This window comes from Oncorhynchus mykiss, chromosome 23, assembly GCF_013265735.2.
Source record: "Oncorhynchus mykiss isolate Arlee chromosome 23, USDA_OmykA_1.1, whole genome shotgun sequence".
Classification (NCBI taxonomy): Eukaryota; Metazoa; Chordata; class Actinopteri; order Salmoniformes; family Salmonidae; genus Oncorhynchus; species Oncorhynchus mykiss.
In genome coordinates, this window is record NC_048587.1 from 18,733,724 (window position 1) to 18,760,820 (window position 27,097).

General features: G+C 44.4%; 2 protein-coding genes and 1 long non-coding RNA gene across 5 annotated transcripts in view; 1 reads left to right on the forward strand and 2 right to left on the reverse strand.

Moving 5' to 3' along the window:
* Positions 1–4,573, reverse strand: part of LOC110502387 (inactive ubiquitin carboxyl-terminal hydrolase 54) — a 113,988-nt gene extending 109,415 nt beyond the window's left edge. The window contains exon 1 of one of the 2 annotated variants that reach the window (XM_036959692.1): positions 4,507–4,573. The gene's annotated coding sequence lies outside the window, so the exon portion shown is untranslated. The remainder of the gene's footprint in view (positions 1–4,506) is intronic. The other variant, XM_036959696.1, reaches the window with a different exon arrangement.
* On the forward strand, positions 38–3,759 carry LOC118943821. Its single transcript, XR_005039100.1, has 3 exons — positions 38–86; positions 3,350–3,466; positions 3,592–3,759. It is a non-coding gene; the product is annotated as an uncharacterized LOC118943821 (long non-coding RNA).
* A 1,999-nt stretch (positions 4,574–6,572) lies between the features above and the next one.
* Positions 6,573–26,819, reverse strand: myoz1a (myozenin 1a). Of its 2 annotated transcripts, none has more exons than XM_021580375.2 (6): positions 26,658–26,819; positions 15,329–15,422; positions 9,683–9,864; positions 9,196–9,325; positions 7,798–7,978; positions 6,573–7,574 (listed from the first exon to the last, which is right to left on the reverse strand). In XM_021580375.2, the coding sequence occupies exons 2-6, from the start codon at positions 15,411–15,413 to the stop codon at positions 7,337–7,339; spliced, it is 816 nt and encodes a 271-aa protein (XP_021436050.1). In that variant the 5' UTR covers positions 15,414–15,422; positions 26,658–26,819; the 3' UTR covers positions 6,573–7,336. The 2 variants fall into 2 exon arrangements, with proteins under 2 accessions (XP_021436050.1, XP_021436049.1); XM_021580374.2 differs by having other exon boundaries at positions 9,079–9,325.
* Positions 26,820–27,097: the final 278 nt, after the last annotated feature.

Here is a 27,097-nt window from a genome sequence, read left to right on the forward strand (position 1 = left end):
TGTCTGTAGGTCTCTCTGTTTCACACTCTCTTTATGTATTGACCTCTCTTTTGTTTGAGCACCTCCATATCACTTTGTCCTCACCTGTGAGTATTGTTTTTGGTTATGGTGTTTGTTTGCTGGTGGGAAAAGGGGGAACCAAGACAAGTCGCCCATGGGCATACACTACCCGTAGGTAAACTTTGTTAAATACACTAGTTAGAACTGGGTGGACCACCCACTGTATTTTTGGTTGGTTAGTTAGCTGTTGTTAAAGTAGGCTAGTCTAGCTTAGGGGTGTTTTTGAATACTTATTGTTTCTTTCCTTGGGTCCAGCTCAGCCCCTTTCCCTGCTCCCCCCCCATTACCGTGTTTATTAATAAACCCTGAGTTTGACGGTAGATTTCAGTTGTCGTGGTTATTTCGTTCACACTTTTACTTTGTCACTATTTTAAATTGCATGAGTTATGTTACGGGTCTCATTACCATCCCCCCCTAGACTGTCGGGCCAAAAGGGATTCGTAACACCCGAGATTAGGCTGGTGTAACCGATGTGAAATGGCTGGCTAGTTAGCGGGGTGCGTGCTAATAGCATTTCAAACGTCACTCGCTCTGCGACTTGGAGTAGTTGTTCCCCTTGCTCTGCATGAGTAACGCTGCTTCGAGGGTGGCTGTTGTCGATGTGTTCCTGGTTCAAGCCCAGGTAGGAGCGAGGAGAGGGACAGAAGCTATACTGTTACACTGGCAATACTAAAGTGCCTATAAGAACATCCAATAGTCAAAAGTATATGAAATACAAATCGTATAGCAAAATATTCCTATAATAACTACAACCTAAAACTTCTTAGATGGGAATATTGAAGACTCATGTTAAAAGAAACCACCAGCTTTCATATGCACATGTTTTGAGCAAGGAACTTAAACGTTAGCTTTCTTACATGGCACATATTGCACTTTTTTCTCCAACTTTTTTTGCATTATTTAAACCAAATTGAACATGTTTCATTTATTTGAGGCTAAATTGATTTTATTATGTATTATATTAAGTTAAAATAAGTCTTCATTTACTATTGTTGTAATTGTCATTATTACAATTTTTATTTTAAATCGTCCGATTAATCGCTATCAGCTTTTTTTTGGTCCTCCAATAATCGGTATTGGTATCGGCGTTAAAATCATAATCGGTCGACCTCTAGTTGGAATGTTAAAGATAAAACAGCCTATATGGTGCATGCTCAAGAGATATTCTATCATTTTTTTCTGTCTTCAGAAGCTAACGTTATACCAGCAACTGATTGTGACAGAGGCGGGTTGGGAAGACAAGATAAACTACTCTAAAAATGTGTGTCATGCGCAGACCAGCTGGCTGGTGTGGATGCCACCCGTTAGATAAAATACAGACATATATTCAATCAATCCTTATCCCAGTCTGCTGTTCCCACATGCTTCAAGAGGGACACCATTGTTCCTGTTCCCGAGAAAGCTAAGGTAACTGAGCTAAATGACTATCGCCTCGTAGTACTCACTTCCGTCATTCTGAAGTGCTTTGAGAGACTAGTCAAGGACCATATCACCTCCCCCTGATTGGACACCATAGACGCACTCCAATTTGCTTACCGCCCCAATAGGTCCACAGACGACGCAATCACACTGCCCTAACTCATCTGGACAAGAGGAATACCTATGTAAGAATGCTGTTCATCAACTACAGCTCAGCATTTAACACCATAGTACCCTCAACTCGTCATTAAGCTTGAGACCCTGCGTCTCGACTCCGCCCTGTGCAACTGCGTCTTGGACTTCCTGACGGGCCGCCCCCAGGTGGTGAGGGTAGGTAGCAACATCTCCACCCCACTGATCCTCAACACTGGGGCCCCACAAGGGTGCGTTCTCAGCCCTCTCCTGTACTCCCTGTTCACCCATGACTGCGTGGCCATGCACGCCTCCAACTCAATCATCAGGTTTACAGACAACACTACAGTGGTGGGCTTGATTACCAACAATGACGAGACGGCCTACAGAGAGGAGGTGAGGGCCCTCTGAGTTTTGTGTCAGGAAAATAACATCACACTCAATGTCAACAAAACAAAGGAGATGATCGTGGACTTCAGGAAACAGCAGAGGGAGCATCCCCCTATCCACATCGACGGGACAGTAGTGAAGGTGGAAAGTTAAGTTCCTCAGCGTACACATCACGGACAAACTGAGATGGTCCAACCACACAGAGCGTGGTGAAGAAGGCGCAGCAGCGCCTCTTCAACCTCAGGAGGCTGAAGAAATTTGGCTTGTCACCAAAAACACTCTCAAACTTTTACAGATGCACAATCGAGAGCATCCTGTCGGGCTGTATCACCGCCTGGTACGGCAACTGCTCCACCCACAACCGTAAGGCTCTCCAGAGGGTAGTGAGGTCTGCACAACGCATCACCGGGGGCAAACTACCTGCCCTCCAGGACACCTACACCACCCGATGTCACAGGAAGGCCAAAAAGATAATCAAGGACAACCACCCTTGTGCTTGTTCACCCCGCTATTGTCCAGAAGGCGAGGTCAGTACAGGTGCATCAAAGCTGGGACCAAGAGACATACTGACTCATCTCTAGCCACTTTAATAATTAAAAATTGGATGTAATAAATCACTATAATGTTTACATACCCTACATTACTCATCTCATATGTATATACTGTACTCTATACCATCTACTGCATCTTGCCTATGCCGTTCGGCCATCGCTCATCCATATATTTTTATGTACATATTCTTATTCATTCCTTTACACTTGTGTAAAGGTAGTTGTTGTGAAATTGTTTGATTACTTGCTAGATATTACTACATGGTCGGAACTAGCAGCACAAGCATTTTGCTACACTCACATTAACATCTGCTAACCGTGTGTGACAAATTACATTTGATTTGATTAGGGGTTCAACAAGGGTTATTCTAAGATCCTCAAAGTTCTTAGAAGAACCTTAAGGTTCTGGCACTGAATTTCCCACAAGGTTCGTCCAAGAACCCCATAGGAGGTGGGGTTCATTGAGGAACCTCCTTAGTTGGTGGGGGTTCTTGCAGGAACCTAACTGCCCAGCTGGAATGTTGGGATTTGAATTTGAAAAGACGACGGGTGCAGGCACTTAACTGAAAAATGTAAAGATTTCTTTAATTTACGACAAGGTATGTATGATCTAAATTGATGTTTTATGAGGATACATCTATCTTTTCATTTTCGTGCAAATCTTTCTAAAAGGGAAAATGGACACAATTCAATGGATATCAACAAGAAAAAGGTAATAATATGTAGGCTATTAGAATATGTTGAAGGCTAGCTGTATTGGGTGCAGATGACTGAACTGCTCACTTCTGTGTCTGCAGGTATACAGACGAGGAGGCATACAAAGGTATGTCAATTGGTATGTTTTGCAGATCACATGTACCATCCTCCCTTACCTCTTTAATGAAAATCCCATAGGCCTCTACATTATGGACAAGGTATGTTTTTGAAAACCATTATCAAAAGTTTTTTTCATTCACATTTACCACAAACCAAGGTATGAATACTGCTGTGTGCATGTTTTGTTAATAATCTGTAGAACACTTTTTGGGGGGATTCACAGGAAACATGTTCGATCACCATGCACTCTAAAATAATTCTGGCTATGGACACGAACATCAACACATTAACATCAACATGCCAGAGGATATACCCGTTGGACTTGGGGCTCTGCTGGGAGTGCATCATTTTAGGATTGTTTTTATTCTCCTTTGTCACTAAAATCATAATAAACACTAACAACTCAAATATCGTGTTAAAATTGTTATGCGTATTATTATTATTATTATTATTAATAATAGGGGAGGGAGGTAGATCACAAATTTACCACAAGGTTATTTGAAGATCCATTAAAAGGGGTTATTTGAAATAACTTATAGGGGTTCCCCCACAGTTTCAATTTGAAGAACCCCTAAAGGATACTCGTGGAACCTTTGTTTTTAGAGTGTATGTATGTCCATGCATCTTGACTTATGTGTTCATAACAGCAAGTAGCATATTGAATTGATTTTAGCTATAGCTAAGTTCAAATAAATCAACATTGCTTGCAAGAAATCTAAAAGGTCCGGAATGTATCCGTGAATCACTCCTGTCCTGTTCAACTGGCAAACACCGTTGGAGATGATCCGTATCAAGGCTAGCACATCGTGCATGTTGATTGCTTGCTACTACCAAGTAGTCAATGTGGCTACAATATACAGTGTGTGGCTATGTGCGTGCATTCCTATTCAAAAAGTGAGCCAGTTAGATAAGAGTCGAAATCCAATGTGCTGTGGATACTGTGCAGAGCATCCTCTCTTGCAAGGCATCCCTATGCGGTGAACGTCACTCTCAATTTATCACAGGACTAGCGTGCACTTACACGCAATTGCAGACTGTTTATGTCCATGTTAAATCGTGCGCCAAATATGTATTTTGAAGTAAATCCTTCCAGTTAATAATTTGGGCTATTTATCAAGTTTGTAGGTAGCCGACTTACCTTTTCAGTCCCGATGCTGTTTTGTGCCTTGTCCGGACTACTATTCTGCCTGCAGCACAAATGAGGGCGTCACGTTGTATGGTAATGAGGAAACCTTAAAAATAAAAGCTCAAATTTCAAAACTGCAACGTTAATAACACATACAAAAATATATTAAATTGTAATCAAAGGCCATGTTATAGTGGTCATAAGCAAATGCATAAATGATCAGAGACTGTCTGCGCTCTTGCAAGAAGGAATTTGTTTTTGTTTTAAAGGGCCAAATGTAAGACCACTATTGAAAAATACAATGTTCAGACGGTTTTATTTTATTTATTAGCCCTGTATATGTATCAATGCACATCAAATATACGCTATACATATCAATCTACACATTCATATTCAAATGTTCACAATATTGGGCTGTAAAGAAAAATATATAATTTGTGTATTTTATGGGGGACCTAATATGTAGTGTTGCTAGGCTTTTAATCAACCTGTTCCATTTCCGTCAATGCAATACACTGTATATTAATTACATATTGGCTTATAGAGAACTATTTTTCATTCCATAAGAGGTGGGGTTGGGAGTACTCTTACACCTTGCTTGTTCGCTAGCCAACGATGGTTAACACAGTCGCATCAAACAGTCCACCCAGAATAACAAATGTTGCTGCATTTGCTTGAGTTTAAGCTGTTTTCTAGTACCATTTACTTGGATACATCCATAACAATGAGCAATAATGGGCGATTTTTGCATCATTGGCATAGAACATTTGCTCTCGTGTCACTGTTAGCAAGGTTTATGCAAATCTCTGTTGTAGAAAACAAAATGTGAGCCAAAAGCAAGGGGAGATAATGTCTAGATGCTTTTTTACAGTGGAGATCAATTTTATAAATTGCCCGGCTGGACTTGATGGGACGGTGGATTGCACAGTGAGATGGAACTGTGAGTAGGCATTTCAACATCATAGCTTTAGCCAGTGGTCATTTGTGAAATAGACATTGGCTGGAACGCAGTTTTAACCTATCAGCATCCAGGACTAGATCCACCCATTGTATAAATGGTGTAATTTAATTGGGGACTGGATAATACGGAGTGTTACTGAGATTTTACTCCACCCATTCCATTGGCCACAATGCAAATCAGCAATTACAGATTGGCTTATAGAGAAAAAACATTTACTTTTCCCGACGTAAAAGTGTATTTTTAAAAGTGCTGAGATTGACATTGAAGTATGTCTTTAATTATAGCCTACACACAATAGCAGCTTGTGGCACCTTAATTGGGGAGAACAAGCTTATTGTAATGGCTGGAGTGGAATTAATGGATTGGTATCAAACAAGTGGTTTCCACATTTTAACCATTCCATTCCAGCCATTACTATGAGCCCCTCCCCAGACTTCTGTGCTTTCAGCATACCTGTACTTTTTGTAAACTTTTAAAATAAATGCTGGTATTAATAAATAAAACAACATAAAGTGCTCCATTTATTTTTTTACAAGGTGGTTGCGATGCTGAGAAAAACAGTTGTACTTCACTAAAGTAAAAAAAACACAAAAAAACAATAGTCACTAAGTTTAGCATGGCTTTGCATGGGGACTCTTATTTAGAAAAATACATTCGCGATCCTGCTGCCAGCATAATATCCTGCTGCCAGCATAATATCCCGCTGCTAGGAGAACGGTAATCTTATCTGGAGTGACTCGAGTCAAACGCTCTGCCGCTAAATCCCAATCAAACCTCCTCTAGCGACACCCTGTGCTGCAGCCAAGGCAACCAATACTCGCGATATTTTGTCTCGGGGTGTTGAGAGAAGGCGATAGCCAAGTGCGCAACCGGGGAGGAAAGCAAGGGGTAGACTGATTTTATTTCACATTTTCAAGACTGTTTGTCACAGGTAAGGATCCTTTGAAATGCATCCATGTTACTGTCTACCATCAAGTGAATTGCACTGATGGGCCCTAAAGAGGCCTCTTAATGGCCCCACACATTCATTAAACTAACCCCATGTCACTTCCATCATTTGTTCTGATAACAATTATAGTAGCCTCCACTGGAGATACAAAGTACAACAGACATAAACTACAATTGGAAAAAGTTTATTAGGGAGAAATCTTGGGTGATGCAGTACTGTATTAGTTCATCACAATCTCTATCACGCAACAGAAATTAGCACACCTCACGCTTACTGCATGCATCCTAGGCTAGGCTGCTGGATTTGCAGGGCCACGACAAAGCTGTCAAAAGTCAGTGGCAGAGAGAACAGAGAAATACAGTAAAAACCATGATGGTAGAAGGCTATAGCTAGAGGAACAACTTGAGCAGTGGGCACAGCAACATGCTGACACAGGAAAAAAAACGAATCAAAGTTCAACCCTTCAGTCCTGTTTGTCTCTCCTCATGGACAAACTATGTTATGCTGCTGCTTCATGACTGAGCTGGAGACTTGTGTGATTGAACAATATACTATGCCTACTAAATGAATCATAATGGAAAAAAAATAAGAGTACGCATAAATCACAGTTATGGTAGCCTCCTGTGTTCACTGGGAAGTTGAACACAATAGGCTCACGATTGATGTCTTTGTTCATGATTGATTTCTTTGTTGCAAACATACTAACTAATCACCCCCTCTCTCTCGCTCTCTCTCTCTCGCTCTCATTTAAAGAGCCCAATATTGAGCTTTGTGGTTTGTTTTCATAAACTATTTCCTCTTTCATGAATTGAACTCAAGGAAAAGTTGACTGGCTCACAAACCTTTCTAAAAAGTGTATGTTTTTTCTTTATGTAGATTTATATATTGTGCGCAGTCTCTGTCTGCACATCTGGGTCTGTGGGGCATGCTGTTCACAGGTCGTCAGTCTCCCCATCGAAGGGCAGGGCATCCAACTCCATGTGGATGCTGCTGGGCTCACTGCTTCCCACCCAGCCTATAGGAGTACGGTTGAAGGAGGGTCGAGAGCCAATGTCATGCTGGTATACCACAGCTGGTTCAGGCTCCTCATGGGCCACCTCATGGGTGTCTGGCAGTTGGAAGGTCATGAGCTGAGAGGCTTTATCAAAGCCCCCAAATGGTGTAGCACTCCTAAGACAGATAAAGTGATGGGCAACAAAAGAAGATCAGACTGATAAGTGAAATGGATCTTGTATGGGCAACTTCTGTCGATGTGCCTCACATACCTGGATGGACAATATAAGAGTCTGATTTTTACAGGAAATGGGTGGGCTCCACTATTTCACACTCATTTCAAAGAAATCCTTTTAAAATGCTATGGAGTCGACCAAGCAAGGCATAGAGGGGACTGTACCTGTTGAAAGACTTGTACTTGGGCAAATCAAGGTGGGCATGGGGGACTGGCATATGATATCTCATGCTGGATGTCAGCTCCTGGTTGCCCTTCATGGCCTTTTCCCACGGTGATATGTATGAGGGAACATAATCATGCCTTTTCTTGGCTTTGTCTAAGGCAACCTCTACTCCATGACTACCTGTAGGAGGAAAACAGTGAGTCCAAAAAACATATTTTCTATGAGATGATATCCAATGTTGATATATTGATTGCACTACAGGCATGGGCATCATTCACCCATTATTTTAGAGGGGGCACGAAGTACATGGGGTTGGAGGGGGGGTGTAGGTGGAAGTTGAAGAATTTAACATATCCCAAACACCTGAAATTGCTTTTTCCTGCAATCTACAGCCATAATCATTATGCCTAATTATATGTAAAAAAAAATTAAAAAGCATTATTTTAAAAATATGCTTCTCTGCATCTCTGCTAAACTCTAGGTTGAAAGCGATGGGTCTTTTTCAGTACATTTAGTAATTGCTAGCTTTTCTAAAGTCTAGCAACCTTGCCAGCAGGCATGCCAGCTAAGATAGATAGACAAGCTACTCTAACTTGATTGATAGCCTGAAATGGCTTGGTAGCTAGTTATGAAGTTGGGAGATTGGGAACCTATAAACATATAAGGTTCATTGAACAAGCATGGGAAACAGTGTTTAAACCCTTTACAATGGAGATCTGTGAAGTTATTTGGATTTTGACTAATTATCTTTGAAGAACAGGGTCCTGAAAAAGGGGAGTTTATTTTTTTGCTGAGTTTAGCTTGATCACATTAATTTACAAACATAACTCCTGGCCATCAACAGCAGCTAAAATCGTCCAGTCAGATATTTTTATGAATAATTATGATAAAACTGGGCTTAAACATTTTGTTTAGTCATTCATTTAACGGGTCATTTGTAAAATGTCATCATCATAATATTCATCATCTCCAGCATCAACCCAACATCAACAGATGTGAAAATGGCATGTTTCTATATTTTATAGTCAAAAAATATGTGTTTCTAATGATCACTATCTTCCTCTCTTTTTGACTACAAATCATAGAAACTAGCTATTTTCCAATATGTTGCTGGTGATGATTTAAGTTAAAAAAATGTCTAAAACAGGATATATCTGAGGGGGCACGTGCCTTTTTACCCCCTATGGGCATGACACCCCTGACTGCAGGTCCATAGAACTCGTTCCAAAATCACTCTGTAGTTTTTCTATGATCATGAGCTAATTTGAATGGATACTGACCATGACCATGTTCTCCTGGAGCAACATCATCATGATGTACATGTCCCTGGTATCCATGGCGCCCATGCTCATTACCATGCTCATGTCCATGCTCATGATCATGACCATGTTCATTACCATGACCATGCCCATCTTTGCCTGGTTTGGGAGGGGGTGCAGGAGGGCCTGATTGCTTGTCCACCATGTGGCCACTAGCATCCAACATCATTGTACCACCCAGGCTGGGGACCAACTTCTGGAAGTTCTCCTGAAATACACACAAGCATATAAAGAAGAACTCACCAGACTGATTGTCATTCTGTACAGTAGGGGGGCCGTTAATTCGCCATTCGTTTGCTTGCTGTTGGCGCAGTGTGTTATAGGGACCACCCACCGGTGGGCGACTGCCGATTTCTACGTGTAGAATCCGCGCCCGGCCTGCCACAGGGGTTGCTGGTGCGCGATGAGACAAGGATATCCCTACCGGCCAACCCCTCCCTATCCCGGACGACGCTAGGCCAATTGTGCGTCGCCCCACGGACCTCCCGGTCGCGGCCGGTTACGACAGAGCCTGGGCGCGAACCCAGAGTCTCTGGTGGCACAGCTGGATTTACCATTTTCTTACCATAGACTCACTGCCGAAGAGGTCAGGGTTGTTCTCATATATGAACTTCTCCACACGTTTCTGCCTCATCTTGAACATCTTGGAGCCCTTGTTGGTGAAGAGGTTCAGCTCCTCCAGCATGGTGTCCTTGGGAGTCTTGATCTTCATCCCCAGGTCAAACTCTGACGCCTCAGGATCAAACTCTGCAGATGAGAAATTCATACATTGTCTATTGATTTCTCATATTGATTTCCTATAGTATACTGGATGCACATTCTGTATAAGGCTCTATTCAATTAAACTTGGTGACCAGGTAAATGGAAAAACATCATTCTTCTGGTGCAGCAATTGTTCAAGTTTGAATTCAAGTTTGAACCTTGTTGTCTGCATTGTGATACAAAAAAGACACTCAACAATGTATCTCCCTATGCAGAAAGAATCATATTTTGACTTATTCTGTAAACCCTGGTTACCTGTTTGGTTTGAGTTGGTCCCACGGTTTGCTTATCATTGTTTGAACAAATGTTACAGTACTTTATGTGCATCATTTATCCTTCACCTAGAAAATACATCTGTGTCGATGTGATGTGATCTTTACATCAGAGCAGAAATTACGCTCAGTGCAGATGATTGCGTAGGAGGGGGTTGCTCTCAGATTCTTGCTGTCATTACGGTGGAAAATTCATAAATCACTCTGCTCAAAGATGAACTGGCCATTCTTCAACAATGTGGAGAGAAGGAGAGCGAGCAGAGAACAGCTCCTCCCTAAGTCTGGGCCTGGCTGAGAATGACTAGCTTTTGACTGAAGCTTTATGAGGTAAGGCCTGAGCCATTTTCATCTCTGTGTTATCTCCATTTGTTCTGTTCTCAGTGCTTATGATCCATCTGTCAGAAGTCACAGGGCGTTGAAAGGAGAGAGGATGGGTGAAGGGAGAGAGTCTAAAATGCATAACACTGCACAGGTTCCACATCAACTCTAAAGCACATATACGGTGCCTTCATGAAGTATTCACACCCCTTGAATTTTTCCACGTTTTGTTGTGTTACAACCTGAATTTAAAATGTTGCATCACTGGCCTACACAAAATACCCCATAATGTCAAAGTGAAATGATTGTTTTAGATTTTTTTGACAAATGAATATAAAATGGAAAGCTGAAATGTGTTGAGTCAATAAGTATTCAACACCTTTGTTATGGCAAGCCTAAATAAGTTCAGGATTAAAAATATGCTTAATAGGCCAGTAAGAAAGAGTTCCAAACCTCTCTGCCAATAAACACAAATTTTCAGTTTTCCCCTCCCCACTCAAACCACTCCCAGACAATCCTTGCAAAATTCTTGTTTGAGAAATTGCTATTTGCTAATAAGCTTTTTTTGTTTCTTTTTGACTATTTAGACAGAGTGAACCACGCAATTTATTACGTGACTTGTTTTAACGCATTTACCGCGAGTGCCCACTGGGCACACCATGTCATTTTAACATGGAGAATTGAGTAATATTTGGTAGATACATTGAGCAATGAGATTCCAACCCAATTTTTAGCCACTCAAAAAGACAATCAAAAGTTATTTTGATTCCCATTGTGTTGTCAGCTATGCTTTCAACCATCAAAAAAAAGCACAACCAAATTCCAATGGAAAATCAATCATTTGAAGGACATATATCTACGGTTTGGATAGTTCCATCTGATCCACTGGCATAATCCTATTCTTTAACTTTTGATTTTTTGGTTGAGATGGAGATGTGAATCGACATGTTTTCATTAACTCACAATCACTCATTTAAAATCAAGCCAAGCTGGAACCTCTGGGCCTACACTGAGTGTACAAAGCATTAGGAACACCTTCCTAATATTGCGTTGCACCCCCTTTTGCCCTCAGAACAGCCTCAATTCATTGCGGCATGGACTCTACAAGGTGTCAAAAAAAGTCCAAAGGGATGCTGGCGCAATATTGACTCCAATTCTTCCCACAGTCGTGTCAAGTTGGCTTGACGTCCTTTGGGTGGTGGACCATTCTCGATACACATGGGAAAGCGTTGAGTGTGAGAAAATCAGCAGTGTTTCAGTTCTTGACACAAACCTGTTCTCCTGGCACCTACTACCATACCCTGTTCAAAGGCACTTCAATATTTTGTCTTGCCCTTTCACCCTCTGAATGGCACACAATACACAATCCATGTCTCAATTGCCTCAAGGCTTAAAAATCCTTCTTTAACCTTTCTCCTCCCCTTCATCGACACTAATTGAAGTGGATTTAACAGGTGACATCAATAAGGGATTGTAGCTTTCACCTGGATTCAACTGGTCAGTCTATCATGTTTGAGGTGAATCTGAATTTCAACAATAGCTGTTGATGACTTCCCAAATGTTGTATAGACCTAAATAGGATCTTTGATGATATATGATTGATAAAGTATGGCTACATTTCGTTTTCTCTACAGAACATACTATTTGGAACGATTCGATAGCAACAGTGAATCTATTAAGTGTAGATTTCTCTACAATCATTCTCACGATAGCACATTGGTAATGGTCAGTGAAACATATCAAAACTATGCAGGGCTGGGCTTTGTTAAACCATGGATGGGAGACCGAAGGGATGGCCGTAGATAGATCAACTCTCCTGTTGGAGATGCTGCCCAGCCTATTGCTTTCTTATAGTGGATATCACGATGAAGATTTGACAAGGTTTGTCTATGATGAAAATTGGTTACCATGATCGCATAATCCAATGTATTTGCCACGTAGATTCCACGTCCCAATAAGTTGACAAAAAACATTGAAACAATGTTGATTTAACCAGTATGTGCCCAGTAGGTGGTGATTTCACCAGGCAGGCTAAAACTCCATCCCACTTAAACAGGCTGAAATTTCAGGGGGTCTTTTCAAACAGCCCTTACACTAAAAGGGCATTATCATCCTTTTCACAATTTCACAGTATTATAACTACCTCATAGCGTGGAAATATATACAGTACCAGTCCAAAGTTTGGACACACCTACTCATTCAAGGTTTATTTTATTTTGTAGAATAATAGTGAAGACATCAAAACTATGAAATAACACCTGAACTCATGTAGTAACCAAAAAAAGTGTTAAACAAATCAAATTATATTTTAGATTAATATTCTTCAAAGTAGCCACCCTTTGCCTTGATGACAGCTTTGCACATTCCCACATATGCTGAGCACTTGTTGGCTGCTTTTCCTTCACACTGCGGTCCAACTCATCCCAAACCATCTCAATTGGGTTGAGGTCGGGTGATTGTGGAGGCCAAGTCATCTGATGGAGCATTCCATCACTCTCCTTGGTCAAATAGCCCTTACACAGCCTGGAGGTGTGTTGTGTCATTGTCCTGTTGAAAAACAAATTATAGTCCCACTAAGAGCAAACCAGATGGGATGGCATATCGCTGCAGAATGCTGTGGTAGCTATGCTGGTTAAATGTCCCTTGAATTCTAAATAAATCACAGACAGTGTCACCAGCAAAGCACCCCACACCATCACACCTCCTCCTCCATGCTTTACGGTGGGAACCACAGATGCAGAGATCATCCGTTCACCTACTCTGCATCTCACAAAGACACGGCAGTTGGAACCAAAAATCTAAAATTTGGACTCATCATATTGGTAGTGGTTTCTTTGCAGCAGTTCGTCCATGAAGGCCAGATTCACGCAGTCTCTTCTGAACAGTTGATGTTGAGATGTGGCTGTTACTTAAACTCTGTGAAGCATTTATTTGGGCTTCAATTTCTGAGGCTGGAAACTTTAATTAACTTCTCCTCTTTCCTGTGGTGGTCCTCATGAGAGCTAGTTTCACCATAGCGCTTGATATTTTTTGCGACTGCATTTGAAGAAACTTTCAAAGTTCTTGACATTTTCCTGATTGACTGACCTTCATGTCTTAAAGTAATGATGGACTGTCATTTCTCTTTGCTTATTTGAGCTGTTCCTTCCATAATATGGACTTGGTCTTTTACCAAATAGGGCTATCTTCTGTATACCAAACCTACCTTGTCACAGCACAACTGATTGACTCAAACAAATTAAAAAGGAAAGAAATTCCACAAATTAATTTGAACACACCTGTTAATTGAAATGCATTCCAAGTGACTACTTCATGAAGCTGGTTGAGAGAATGCCAAGAATGTGCAAAGCTGTCATCAAGGAAAAGGGTGGCTATATATTTTGATTTGTTTAACACTTTTTTTGGTTATTATGATTCCATATGTATTATTTCATAGTTTTGATGTCTTCACTGTTATTCTACAATGTAGAAAATAGTAAACATAAAGAAAAACCCTTGATTTAGTAGGTGTGTCCAAACTTTTGACTGGTACTGTATGAAACACAGAAAAATCACATTTTTGACTGCACTCAACCTCAATCATTTGGTGGATTTAATAATTTACCATTCCTGTTTGTTTTCATGCCAATAACATTTGCTGTTCAAAAAGGACAATACTTGTGTTTCAATAACTGTTGCTGCATTTTGTAATCCTGAACTATCCCTTTAAAATCCAACACTAGTTACGTAATTCAAAGATGATTTCTGTCTATGTATGTTATAAGTTATAACAGACGTGGAGGGGAATGCGTTTGAACACTGGTCAGCTTGGAGCAGCATGCAGTGCCACATTGTGTTAAAACACAGCTTTCTGCTTAGGCCTTATTGCTATATCTGTCAGGACACTTGACACAAAAAGTGTAAGAGCAGCACAAATATTTACTTTTTTACCACTTAATGGGTGGAGGGGAAAACACCTGTCATCATTTTCATAAAAATGCATTATGCCATCGCCTGAACTATGGATCCTGTGACTCAACAGCTGAGAGGGAGGGGAGGGTAAACTATTACTGCAATGACTGCAAAGGACAGATTGTAATTGTGCTGTGGAATCTAGGAGATACATGTTTGTGTGTGTGACAGGGCGCTAGTCATTAGGACATGTTAAGTGCAAACATGTGGAGGAGCTTCTCTGACAAGTGCACAGAGATCTTGACAAAGTCCCCAATTAACAAAATAATTAGGCTATAAATAACTTCTCTTTTCATTCTCTGTGATGTGACCCAAAAAAGCTGTCAACAGTGGATCCAGTCTCTTGGACCAGCTGCTGGCCCATAGGGAGACCAGGCCTCCCTGAGAGTTCTCACCTTCGGAAGGTGTCTTCCTGCCTGCCCTCTATGTTTACCAGTTAGTACAGTATGTTACTCTTGATAATGCCATAGGCTCATATTGATCAATGTTACTGAGCAGAGTTTAATGTATGGTACTGAATGGTCTCTCACAGTTTTGAAGATGTCCCTATAATCTTTAATGATGTGCGAGAAATATAGCAATAAGGCACGAGGGAGTGTGGTGTATATGGCCAATATACCACGGCTAAGGACTGTTCTTAAGCACGACACCACACGGAGTGCCTGGATACAGCCCTTAGCTGTGGTATATTGGCCATATAGCACAAACCCCAGAGGTGCCTTATTGCTATTATAAACTGGTTACCAATGTAATTAGAGCAGTAAAAATAAATGTTTTGTCATACCCGTGGTATGTGGTCTGATATGCCACGGCTGTCAGCCAATCAGCATTCAGGGCTCGAACTACCCAGTTTATAATTTTGTACATGTGATGAATTGTGTTTTTGAGCTCACATGCTTGTGCCTTACCATCTTGAGTGACATGTGACAGGTCAGTGATGATCTTAGAGGGCTTTTTCCTCTTGTTAGGTGGGGCAGGTCTTCCATGAGGCATAACTGCAGACTGGGAACACAAGTAAACAGGAAGTTAGAAAAGATCACACAACATACCAAGCTACTGTATAATATGTCCGATTTAGAATATATATATGTAGCCACTGAATAGTTTAAAAAAACTAATTGTGGAAAGGAGACAGAGAGAGGAGATAGGAGTCCCTCTAGTGATAGTCTCTAACCATTGCACCATTTAAAGACCAACCAACCATCAACCCTGCTTGGGACCGACACTTATGAGGCCATGCAGACTAGATGCAGACTGCACCTTGCTCATTGTTCAAAGTGCACGTCAATGCCTTCAGAGTCCTAACATTCCCATAACCAACAGATGTCTGTCCAAGAGGAAACATATAGACCACTGTAGGTTTCAGTTGTGTTTGGTCTGAAAACTCAAGACATTAGACAGGTTTAACACATACAGTATATAGACCAACGGTGGGTGCAGTAAACACATTCCTCTGCATAAGGCTATTAGAACAAACTACCAAGACTTTCAGATCAATCCAATTTGCAGTAAACAGATCAATCCAATTTGATGCATAAGATGAACATGGCTGTAATCATATAAATCTGAAACACGGGAACTCTGTAGCCTAGGTTGCTAGTTTACTATAGAATACTATAGTACTTACTATAGAATTCTGTAGTATTTGTCGTATACTGGAGAATACTATATACACACTGTAGTATCCCTCAACCATGTGTAGTACTTACTATAGAATTGTGTATTATACTGTAGAATACTATAGTAAATACAGTATACTACAGAGTGCAAAAACACTACAGTAAATACTACAATAATGTTCTCAAAAACACTACAGTTGTCACGTTATTCGTAATAATGATGGTCGGACCAAGGCGCAGCTTACATAGAGTTCCACATACTTTTAATGAATAAAGTGAAACTTAAGCAAATACAAAACAATAAAGAATAAACGAACCGTGACGACAATGCAGTGCTACAAGCAACTAAACATAAACAATATCCCATAACCCACAGGTGAAAAAAATGCTGGGACCGGCACTGATGGTACCGGGCTGGTGACACGAATTTCAGGGCGAGCGCGAGGAGCAGGCAACGGACGCACGGACGAGTAATGTAACGTCTAGTAGGGCTAAACAGCACTGTTCAAAAAACAAGATCCCACAAACTACAGGTGGAAAAAGGCTGCCTAAGTATGATCCCCAATCAGAGACAACGATAGCTGCCTCTGATTGGGAACCATACCCGTGCCAACAAAGAGATAGAAAACATAGATTGCCCACCCTAGTCACACCCTGACCTAACAAAATTGAGAATTAAAAAGATCTCTAAGGTCAAGGCGTGATCGTCACTGGAGTCTCCGGGCCATGGATCAACACTGGAGGCGCCGCGCCATGGATCATCACTGGAGGCTCCAGCCCATGGATCATCACAGGAGGCTCTGGGCCATGGATCATCACTGGAGGCTCCAGGCCATGGATCATCACTGAAGGCTCCGGGCCATGGATCATCACTGGAGGCTCCGGGCCATGGATCATCACTGGAGGCTCCGGGCCATGGATTATCACTGGAGGCTCCGTGCCATGGATCATCACAGGAGGCTCTGGGCCATGGATCATCACTGGAGGCTCCAGGCCATGGATCATCACTGAAGGCTCCGGGCCATGGATCATCACTGGAGGCTCCGTGCCATGGATCATCACTGGAGGCTTTGGGCCATGGATCATCACTGGAGGTCTGGAGCGTAGAGCTGGCACAGCGCCTCCAGTGTTGATCCATGGCGCGGCGCCTCCAGTGTTGATCCATGGCCCGGAGACTCCAGTGACGATCCAAGGTCCGGAGTCTCCAGCGACGGTTCCCGGTCCGGAGTCCCCGGCGACGATCTACGGTCCGGAGTCCCCGGCGACGATCTACGGTCTGGAGTCCCCGACGACGATCCACGGTCCGGAGTCCCTGGCTATGATTCACGCACCAGAGCTTCCAGCGACAACCAGTGCGTTGTGCATCCAGGAAGCTCCCGTGCTCAGGTCTGTTCAACGCTGGTCCGACAAATCGGATTCCACGCTTCCAGATTGCTTCGATCACGTGGACTGGGATATGTTCTGCATTGCGGCGAACAACAACATTGATGAATACGCTGATTTGGTGAGGGATATATTAGCAAGTGCATCGGCGATGTCGTACCCACAGTGTCTATTAAAAGTGTCATGTATTGTCATGTTGTGTCTTGTTTCTGTCCTTTCCCTTCACCCTGTCTCCCTCTGCTGGTCGTTACTAGGTTACCGTTTCTTCCCCTCTTTCCCCCAGCTGTTCCTTGTCTTCTCTGACTACCTCATTCACCCCTTTTCCCACCTGTTCCCTTTTTCCCTCTGATTAGGTCCTCTATATCTCTCTCTGTTCCTGCTCCTGTCTTTGTCGGATTCTTGTTTGTGTTGTTCATGCCTGAACCAGACTATCGTCATGTTTGCTGCAACCTTGTCCTGTCCTGTCGGAACCTGCCGGTCCATCTGAGCCTACGTTTTGTTATGTTATTAAAGAAGCTCTGTTTACGTTAATTCGCTTTTGGGTCCTCATTCACGCACCGTAACAGAAGAATCCGACCAAGAATGGACCCAGCGACTTCGGATCCTCTCCACTCAGCCGTCGAGATCCAGGGAGCGATGCTAGGCAGACACGAGCAGGAATTGTCTGCTGCTCGACATGCCGTTGAGACCCTGGCCACCCAAGTCTCCAACCTCACAGAACAGGTTCACCATCTCCACCTCGATCCACCGGCCACTTCCAGGGCTTTCGAATCTCCGGAGCCCAGAATCAATAACCCGCCGTGTTACTCTGGGGAGCCCACTGAATGCCGCTCGTTCCTCACCCAGTGTGATATTGTGTTTTCTCTCCAGCCCAACACTTACTCCAGGAGCACTGCTCGTGTCGCCTACGTCATATCTCTCCTTATTGGACGGGCTCGTGAGTGGGGCACGGCAATCTGGGAGGCAAGGGCTGAGTGTACTAACCAGTATCAGGACTTTAAGGAGGAGATGATACGGGTTTTTGATCGATCTGTTTTTGGGGAGGAGGCTTCCAGGGCCCTGTCTTCCCTATGTCAAGGTAATCGATCCATAACAGACTACTCTATTGAGTTTCGCACTCTTGCTGCCTCCAGTGGCTGGAACGAGCCGGCTTTGCTCGCTCGTTTTCTGGAGGGTCTCCGCGCAGAGGTAAAGGATGAGATTCTCTCCCGGGAGGTTCCTTCCAGCGTGGATTCCTTGATTGAACTCGCTATTCGCATTGAGCGACGGGTTGATCTTCGTCACCGAGCTCGTGGAAAGGAGCTCGCGTTCTCCGTTGCCCCCCTCTCCGCATCACTACCATCTTCCTCTGCCGGCTCGGGTGCTGAGCCTATGCAGCTGGGAGGTATCCGCATCTCGACTAAGGAGAGGGAACGGAGAATCACCAACCGCCTCTGTCTCTATTGCGGTTCTGCTGGTCATTTTGTCACTTCATGTCCAGTAAAAGCCAGAGCTCATCAGTAAGCGGAGGGCTACTGGTGAGCGCTACTACTCCTGTCTCTCCTTCAAGATCCTGCACTACCTTGTCGGTCCATCTACGCTGGACCGGTTCGTCAGCTTCCTGCAGTGCCTTAATAGACTCTGGGGCGGAGGGCTGTTTTATGGACGAGACCTGGGCTCGGGAACATGACATTCCTCTCAGACAGATAAGGGAGTCCACGGCCTTGTTCGCCCTGGATGGTAGTCCTCTCCCCAGGATTCAGCGTGAGACGCTACCTTTAACCCTCACTGTTTCTGGTAATCATAGCGAAACCATTTCTTTTTTAATTTTTCGTTCACCTTTTACACCTGTTGTTTTGGGCCATCCCTGGCTAGTTTGTCATAATCCTTCCATTAATTGGTCTAGTAATTCTATCCTCTCCTGGAACGTCTCTTGTCATGTGAAATGTTTAATGTCTGCTATCCCTCCTGTTTCCTCTGTCTCTTCTTCACAGGAGGAGCCTGGTGATTTGACAGGGGTGCCGGAGGAATATCACGATCTGCGCACGGTGTTCAGTCGGTCCAGGGCCACCTCTCTTCCTCCACACCGGTCGTATGATTGTAGTATTGATCTCCTTCCGGGAACCACTCCCCCCCCGGGGTAGACTATACTCTCTGTCGGCTCCCGAACGTAAGGCTCTCGAAGATTATTTGTCTGTAGCTCTTGCCGCCGGTACCATAGTCCCCTCCTCCTCTCCCGCCGGAGCGGGGTTTTTTTTTGTTAAGAAGAAGGACGGGTCCCTGCGCCCCTGCATAGATTATCGAGGGCTGAATGACATAACAGTGAAGAATCGTTATCCGCTTCCTCTTATGTCTTCAGCCTTCGAGATCCTGCAGGGAGCCAGGTTTTTCACTAAGTTGGACCTTCGTAACGCTTACCATCTCGTGCGCATCAGGGAGGGGGACGAGTGGAAGACGGCGTTTAACACTCCGTTAGGGCACTTTGAATACCGGGTTCTTCCTTTCGGCCTCGCTAACGCTCCAGCTGTCTTTCAGGCATTAGTCAATGATGTCCTGAGAGACATGCTGAACATCTTTGTTTTCGTTTACCTTGACGATATCCTGATTTTTTCACCGTCACTCCAGATTCATGTTCAGCACGTTCGACGTGTCCTCCAGCGCCTTTTAGAGAATTGTCTTTTTGTGAAGGCTGAGAAGTGCTCTTTTCATGCCTCCTCCGTCACATTTCTCGGTTCTGTTATTTCCGCTGAAGGCATTAAGATGGATCCCGCTAAGGTCCAAGCTGTCATTGATTGGCCCGTCCCTAGGTCACGCGTCGAGCTGCAGCGCTTTCTCGGCTTCGCGAACTTCTATCGTCGTTTCATCCGTAATTTCGGTCAGGTGGCAGCCCCTCTCACAGCCCTTACTTCTGTCAAGACGTGCTTTAAGTGGTCCGTTTCCGCCCAGGGAGCTTTTGATCTCCTCAAGAATCGTTTTACATCCGCACCTATCCTTGTTACACCTGACGTCACTAGACAGTTCGTTGTCGAGGTTGACGCGTCAGAGGTGGGCGTGGGAGCCATTCTTTCTCAGCGCTCCCTCTCTGACGACAAGGTCCACCCTTGCGCGTATTTTTCTCATCGCCTGTCGCCGTCGGAACGTAACTATGATGTGGGAAACCGCAAACTGCTTGCCATCCGCTTAGCCCTAGGCGAATGGCGACAGTGGTTGGAGGGGGCGACCGTTCCTTTTGTCGTTTGGACTGACCATAGGAACCTTGAGTACATCCGTTCTGCCAAACGACTTAATGCGCGTCAGGCGCGCTGGGCGCTGTTTTTCGCTCGTTTCGAGTTCGTGATTTCTTATCGTCCGGGCTCTAAGAACACCAAGCCTGATGCTTTATCTCGTCTCTTCAGTTCTTCAGTAGCCTCCACTGACCCCGAGGGGATTCTCCCTGAGGGGCGTGTTGTCGGGTTGACTGTCTGGGGAATTGAGAGGCAGGTAAAGCAAGCACTCACTCAAACTCCGTCGCCGCGCGCTTGTCCTAGGAACCTTCTTTTCGTTCCCGTTCCTACTCGTCTGGCCGTTCTTCAGTGGGCTCACTCTGCCAAGTTAGCCGGCCACCCTGGCGTTCGGGGTACGCTTGCTTCCATTCGCCAGCGTTTTTGGTGGCCCACCCGGGAGCATGACACGCGTCGCTTCGTGGCTGCTTGTTCGGTCTGCGCGCAGACTAAGTCCGGTAACTCCCCTCCTGCCGGCCGTCTCAGGCCGCTTCCCATTCCCTCTCGACCGTGGTCTCACATCGCCTTAGATTTTGTCACCGGACTGCCTTCTTCAGCGGGGAAGACTGTTATTCTTACGGTTGTCTACAGGTTCTCTAAGGCGGCTCATTTTATTCCCCTTGCTAAGCTTCCTTCTGCTAAAGAGACGGCACAAATCATCATCGAGAATGTTTTCAGAATTCATGGCCTTCCGTCAGACGTCGTTTCGGACAGAGGTCCGCAATTCACGTCTCAATTTTGGAGGGAGTTTTGCCGTTTGATTGGGGCTTCCGTCAGTCTCTCTTCCGGCTTTCACCCCCAGTCTAACGGTCAAGCAGAACGGGCCAATCAGACTATTGGTCGCATCTTACGCAGTCTTTCTTTTCGCAACCCTGCGTCTTGGTCAGAACAGCTCCCCTGGGCAGAATACGCCCACAACTCGCTTCCTTCGTCTGCGACCGGGCTATCTCCTTTTCAGAGTAGCCTCGGGTACCAGCCTCCGCTGTTCTCATCTCAGTTCGCCGAGTCCAGCGTCCCCTCCGCTCAGGCTTTTGTCCAACGTTGCGAGCGCACCTGGAAGAGGGTCAGGTCTGCACTTTGCCGTTATAGGGCGCAGACTGTGAGGGCTGCTAATAAGCGTAGAACTAAGAGTCCTAGATATTGTCGCGGTCAGAGAGTTTGGCTCTCCACTCAGAACCTTCCCCTTAAGACCGCTTCTCGCAAGTTGACCCCGCGGTTCATTGGTCCGTTCCGTATTTCTCAGATTATTAATCCTGTCGCAGTTCGACTTCTTCTTCCGCGATATCTTCGTCGCGTCCACCCGGTCTTCCATGTCTCCTGTATCAAGCCCGTTCTTCGCGCCCCCGCTCGTCTCCCCCCCCCCCCCCCCCATCCTTGTCGAGGGCGCACCCATCTACAGGGTCCGTAGGATTTTGGACATGCGTCCTCGGGGCCGTGGTCGTCAGTACCTAGTAGATTGGGAGGGGTACGGTCCTGAGGAGAGGAGTTGGGTTCCCTCTCGGGACGTGCTGGACCGTGCGCTGATCGATGATTTCCTCCGTTGCCGCCAGGTTTCCTCCTCGAGTGCGCCAGGAGGCGCTCGGTGAGTGGGGGGGTACTGTCATGTATTGTCATGTTGTGTCTTGTTTCTGTCCTTTCCCTTCACCCTGTCTCCCTCTGCTGGTCGTTACTAGGTTACCGTTTCTTCCCCTCTTTCCCCCAGCTGTTCCTTGTCTTCTCTGACTACCTCATTCTCCCCTTTTCCCACCTGTTCCCTTTTTCCCTCTGATTAGGTCCTCTATATCTCTCTCTGTTCCTGCTCCTGTCTTTGTCGGATTCTTGTTTGTGTTGTTCATGCCTGAACCAGACTATCGTCATGTTTGCTGCAACCTTGTCCTGTCCTGTCGGAACCTGCCGGTCCATCTGAGCCTACGTTTTGTTTTGTTATTAAAGAAGCTCTGTTTACGTTAATTCGCTTTTGGGTCCTCATTCACGCACCGTAACAAAAAGATTCCCAAACCAGAAACCGTGGATTGATGGCAGCATTCGAGCAAAACTGAAAGCCAGAACCACTGCTTTAAATCAGGGCAAAGTTACCAGAAAGATGACCGAATACAAACAGTGTAGCTATTCCCTCCGCAAGGCAATCAAACAAGCTAAGTGTCAGTATAGAGACGCAATTAAACGGCTCAGACACGAGAGGTATGTGGCAGGGTCTATAGTCAATCACGGACTACAAAAGGAAAACCAGCCCCATCGCGGACCAGGATGTCTTGATCCCAGACAGACTAAACAACTTCTTTGCTCGCTTTGAGGACAATACAGTGCCACTGACACGGCCCTCTACCAAAACCTGCGGGCTCTCCTTCACTGCAGCCGACGTGAGCAAAACATTTAAACGTGTCAACCCTCGCAAGGCTGCAGGCCCAGACAGCATTCCCAGCCGCGTCCTCAGAGCATGCGCAGACCAGCTTGCTGGTGTGTTTACGGACATATATTCAATCAATCCTTATCCCAGTCTGCTGTCCCCACATGCTTCAAGAGGGCCACCATTGTTCCTGTTCCCAAGAAAGCTAAGGTAACTGAGCTAAATGACTACCGCCCCGTAGCACTCACTTCCGTCATCATGAAGTGCTTTGAGAGACTAGCCAAGGGCCATATCACCTCCACCCTACCTGACACCCTAGACCCACTCCAATTTGCTTACCGCCCCAACAGGTCCACAGACGACGGAATCGCAATCACACTGCACACTGCCCTAACTCATCTGGTCAAGAGGAATACCTGAGAATGCTGTTCATCGACTACAGCTCAGCATTTAACACCATAGTATGCTCCAAACTTGTCATTAAGCTCAAGTCCCTGGGTCTCAACTTTCTGACAAGCCGCCCCCAGGTGGTGAGGGTAGGAAGAAACATCTCCACCCCGCTGATCCTCAACTCTGGGGCCCCACAAGGGTGCGTGCTCAGCCCTCTCCTGTACTCCCTGTTCACCCACGACTGCGTGGCCATGCACGCCTCCAACTCAATCATCAAGTTTGCAGACGACACTACAGTGGTAGGCTTGATTACCAACAACAACGAGACGGCGTACAGGGAGGAGGTGAGGGCCCTTGGAGTGCGGTGTCAGGAAAATAACCTCACGCTCAGGAGATGATCGTGGACTTCAGGAAACAGCAGAGGGAGCATCCCCCTATCCACATCAACAGGACAGTAGTGGAGAGGGTGAAAAGTTTGAAGTTCCTCGGCGTACACATCACGGACAAACTGAAATGGTCCACCCACACTGACAGCGTGGCGAAGAAGGCGCAGCAGCGCCTCTTCAACCTCAGGAGGCTGAAGAAATTTGGCTTGTCACCAAAAACACTAACACATTTTTACAGATGGACAATCAAGAGCATCCTGTTGGGCTGTATCACCGCCTGGTACGGCAACTGCTCCGCCCACAACCGTAAGGCTCTCCAGAGGGTAGTGAGGTCTGCACAACGCATCACCGGGGGCAAACTATCTGCTTTCCAGGACACCCACACCACCCGATGTCACAGGAAGGCCAAAAAGATCATCAAGGACAACAACCACCCGAGCCACTGCCTCTTCACCCCGCTGTTGTCCAGAAGGCGAGGTCAGTACAGGTGCATCAAAGCAGGGACAGAGAGACTGAAAAACAGCTTCTATCTCAAGGCCATCAGACTGTTAAATAGCCATCACTAGCATTGAGTGGCTGCTGCCAACATACTGACTCAACTCCAGCCACTTTAATAATGGAAAAATGGATGTAATAAATGTATCACTAGTCACTTTAAACAATGCCACTTCATATAATGTTTACATACCCTACATTACTCATCTCATATGTATATACTGTACTCTATACCATCTACTGCATCTTGCCTGTGCCGTTCTATACCATCACTCATTCATATATATTTTTATGTACATATTCTTATTCATTCCTTTACAATTGTGTGTTTATAAGGTAATCGTTGTGAAATTGTTAGGTTAGATTACTCGTTGGATATTACTGCATTGTCGGGACTAGAAGCACAAGCATTTCGCTACACTCACATTAACATCTGCTAATCATGTGTATGTGACAAATAAAATTTGATTTGATTTGATTTCCATTGATCATCCTTGAGATGATTCTACAACTTGATTAGAGTCCACCTGTGGTAAAATTCAATTGGTTGGACATGATTGGGAAAGGCACACACCTGTCTATATATGGTCCCACAGTTGAAAGAGCATGTCAGAGCAAAAACCAAGCCATGAGGTCGAAGGAATTGTCAGTAGAGCTCCGAGACAGGATTGAGTCAAGGCACAGATCTGGGGAAGGGTACCAAAAAATGTCTGCAATATTGAAAGTCCCCAACAACACAGAGTTTTCCAAAAGGCACCTAAAGGACTCTCAGACCTTGAAAAACAAGATTTTCTGGTCTGATGTAACCAAGATTAAACTCTTTGGCCTTGAGAGGATCTGCAGAGAAGAATAGGAGAAACTCCCCAAATACAGGTGTGCCAACCTTGTAGCGTCAAATCCAAGAAAACTCAAGGCTGTAATCGCTGCCAAAGGTGCTTCAACAAAGTACTGAGTAAGGGGTCTGAATATTTATGTAAATAAGATATTTCCGATTTTTTTTTTTAAATACAAATGAGCAAAAAAATTCAAAAAACATGTTTTTGCTTTGTCATTATGGGGTATTGTGTGTAGATTGATGAGGGGGAAATAATGATTTAATCAATTTTAGAATATGCCTGTAAGGTAACAGCATTATGAAAAAGTCAACGTGTCTGAATACTTTCCAAAGGCACTGTACCTACAGTACCTACAGGTTATGGAAAATAAGCTCTTTGTGTATTTTGTCCAGTAGGTTTCCTCAAGGAGAAAGCCCCCACTGCTATGTCAAAAACAATAAAACAAAAACACTACAGTAAATACTACAGTATACTACAGTTTGCAAAAACACCACAGTAACGACTATAGTGTGTACTCACGTTTTTTTTACTACAGTATTTATACTATAGTAAACTGTAAATACTACAGTATACTGCAGTCATGTACGGCAACACAACAGTAAATACTACCGTATTTAGTCCGCAAAAACCCTACAACAGTGAATACTACTGTAAAGTCGGCAAAAACACTACAGTGAATACTATAGTATTTATACCGTAGTATACTATAGCATTTTTTTCATGTGGGTAAGCTCCATGCCACCTAGGAAGTTAATGTCTTACAGATCCCTTTCTATATGCTGTAGTTCTATACTGTAGTTCTCCTTTGAGCCATACTGTCCTGCATGTCCTGAGAGTCTGCAGCTTCTTTAAGACCCTGTCAATGGCAAACTTCGCATCACATCGACTGACTGTAACCCAATCCACCAGAGCTATTTTTAAGCGCCATTTTCAGCCAAGACCTTTTATCGACTAGTAGTGGCGTCAGTGGACTATCAGATGTGTGAGACGCAATGGACATTCATATACAAACATATACGCACTGGCGCAATTGTGAAGAGAATGATCGAATTTTCCTAAGAAGTTGAATTAAGATGTTGAGAGGTTGGGGGGGATTAGAGAAAGAATTGTGGGGGAGGACTTTACAGATGTAAAGCATCTGTAAAATGATCACAACCTCAGGTCCCACCCTCCCCCTTCCAGGCTTTGCACACCATATGAAATGTGCAGTTGGACAGAAGGGAGCGGTCAGCACATTCCCTCAGAGCCTGCCTGCACCTTTAAGACATGGGTCAATTCTAAAAACAATCAAGGAACTTCAAGACCACTTCACCGTGCCTTCGTCAAAAGCACTTTATATCCCTTAAATTGAAATAATGCTTTCCTCATTGAGTCAACATCTTCAACCATGAATTCAATTCTCAAGTGCAGTTATTTGTATCCTAAGTGAATGCTATAGGTGAAGCTATTGCCGAATTTGATTGACTTTCCAGGTTGCCGTTGACGGTCAAGTCCTGCGTGCAATTGGTTAATAAAATCCAGCTGATGGAATGATCCACTCACCCAGTTTTTGTAATCCTTCTGTTCAGAGGTCTATTAATACCATTAGGAGATGAAGGCTTCAGGTTAATCTCAGTCAGAAGTTTACAAATCACAGGGTGCCTCTGACCTGTGGTTGGACTCAGATCCCAGGGAGTGCGAAATCCACCCAGAGCTTGGATGGCAGATCTTTGAGGGGGGGGCTGAGGGGGCGGTGGTGGCGAGGTGAGGTTGGGGGGAAAAGTAAAAGTGGAGGGTGGGGGGTGGCGGCCGAAACTTCTTTGCACGGCATAAAGTGCTGATGGGGATATCAAGAGAGCAATATCATTATTGCAGATGGTCTGGGGGGCCTATATATAGAACCGGAGAAAAGTGAGGGGTGGGGGTGTCTTAACTTATAAGATAGACTCAAAGGAGGGAGGGAGGGGTGTCTGGGGGTATGTTTTGAGGGTGAGGTAATTGGT

What these genes read in the sequence shown, in the direction of transcription:
- myoz1a (XM_021580374.2), bottom strand. Translation starts at nt 15,413, where the DNA reads ATGCCTCATGGAAGACCTGCCCCACCTAACAAGAGGAAAAAGCCCTCT. An exon ending in TCTTCGGCAGTGAGTCTATG is followed by an intron (nt 9,326 to 9,682) that starts GTAAGAAAATGG and finishes TGTGTATTTCAG; the next exon opens with GAGAACTTCCAGAAGTTGGT. An exon ending in TCCAGGAGAACATGGTCATG is followed by an intron (nt 7,979 to 9,078) that starts GTCAGTATCCAT and finishes TTCCTCCTACAG; the next exon opens with GTAGTCATGGAGTAGAGGTT.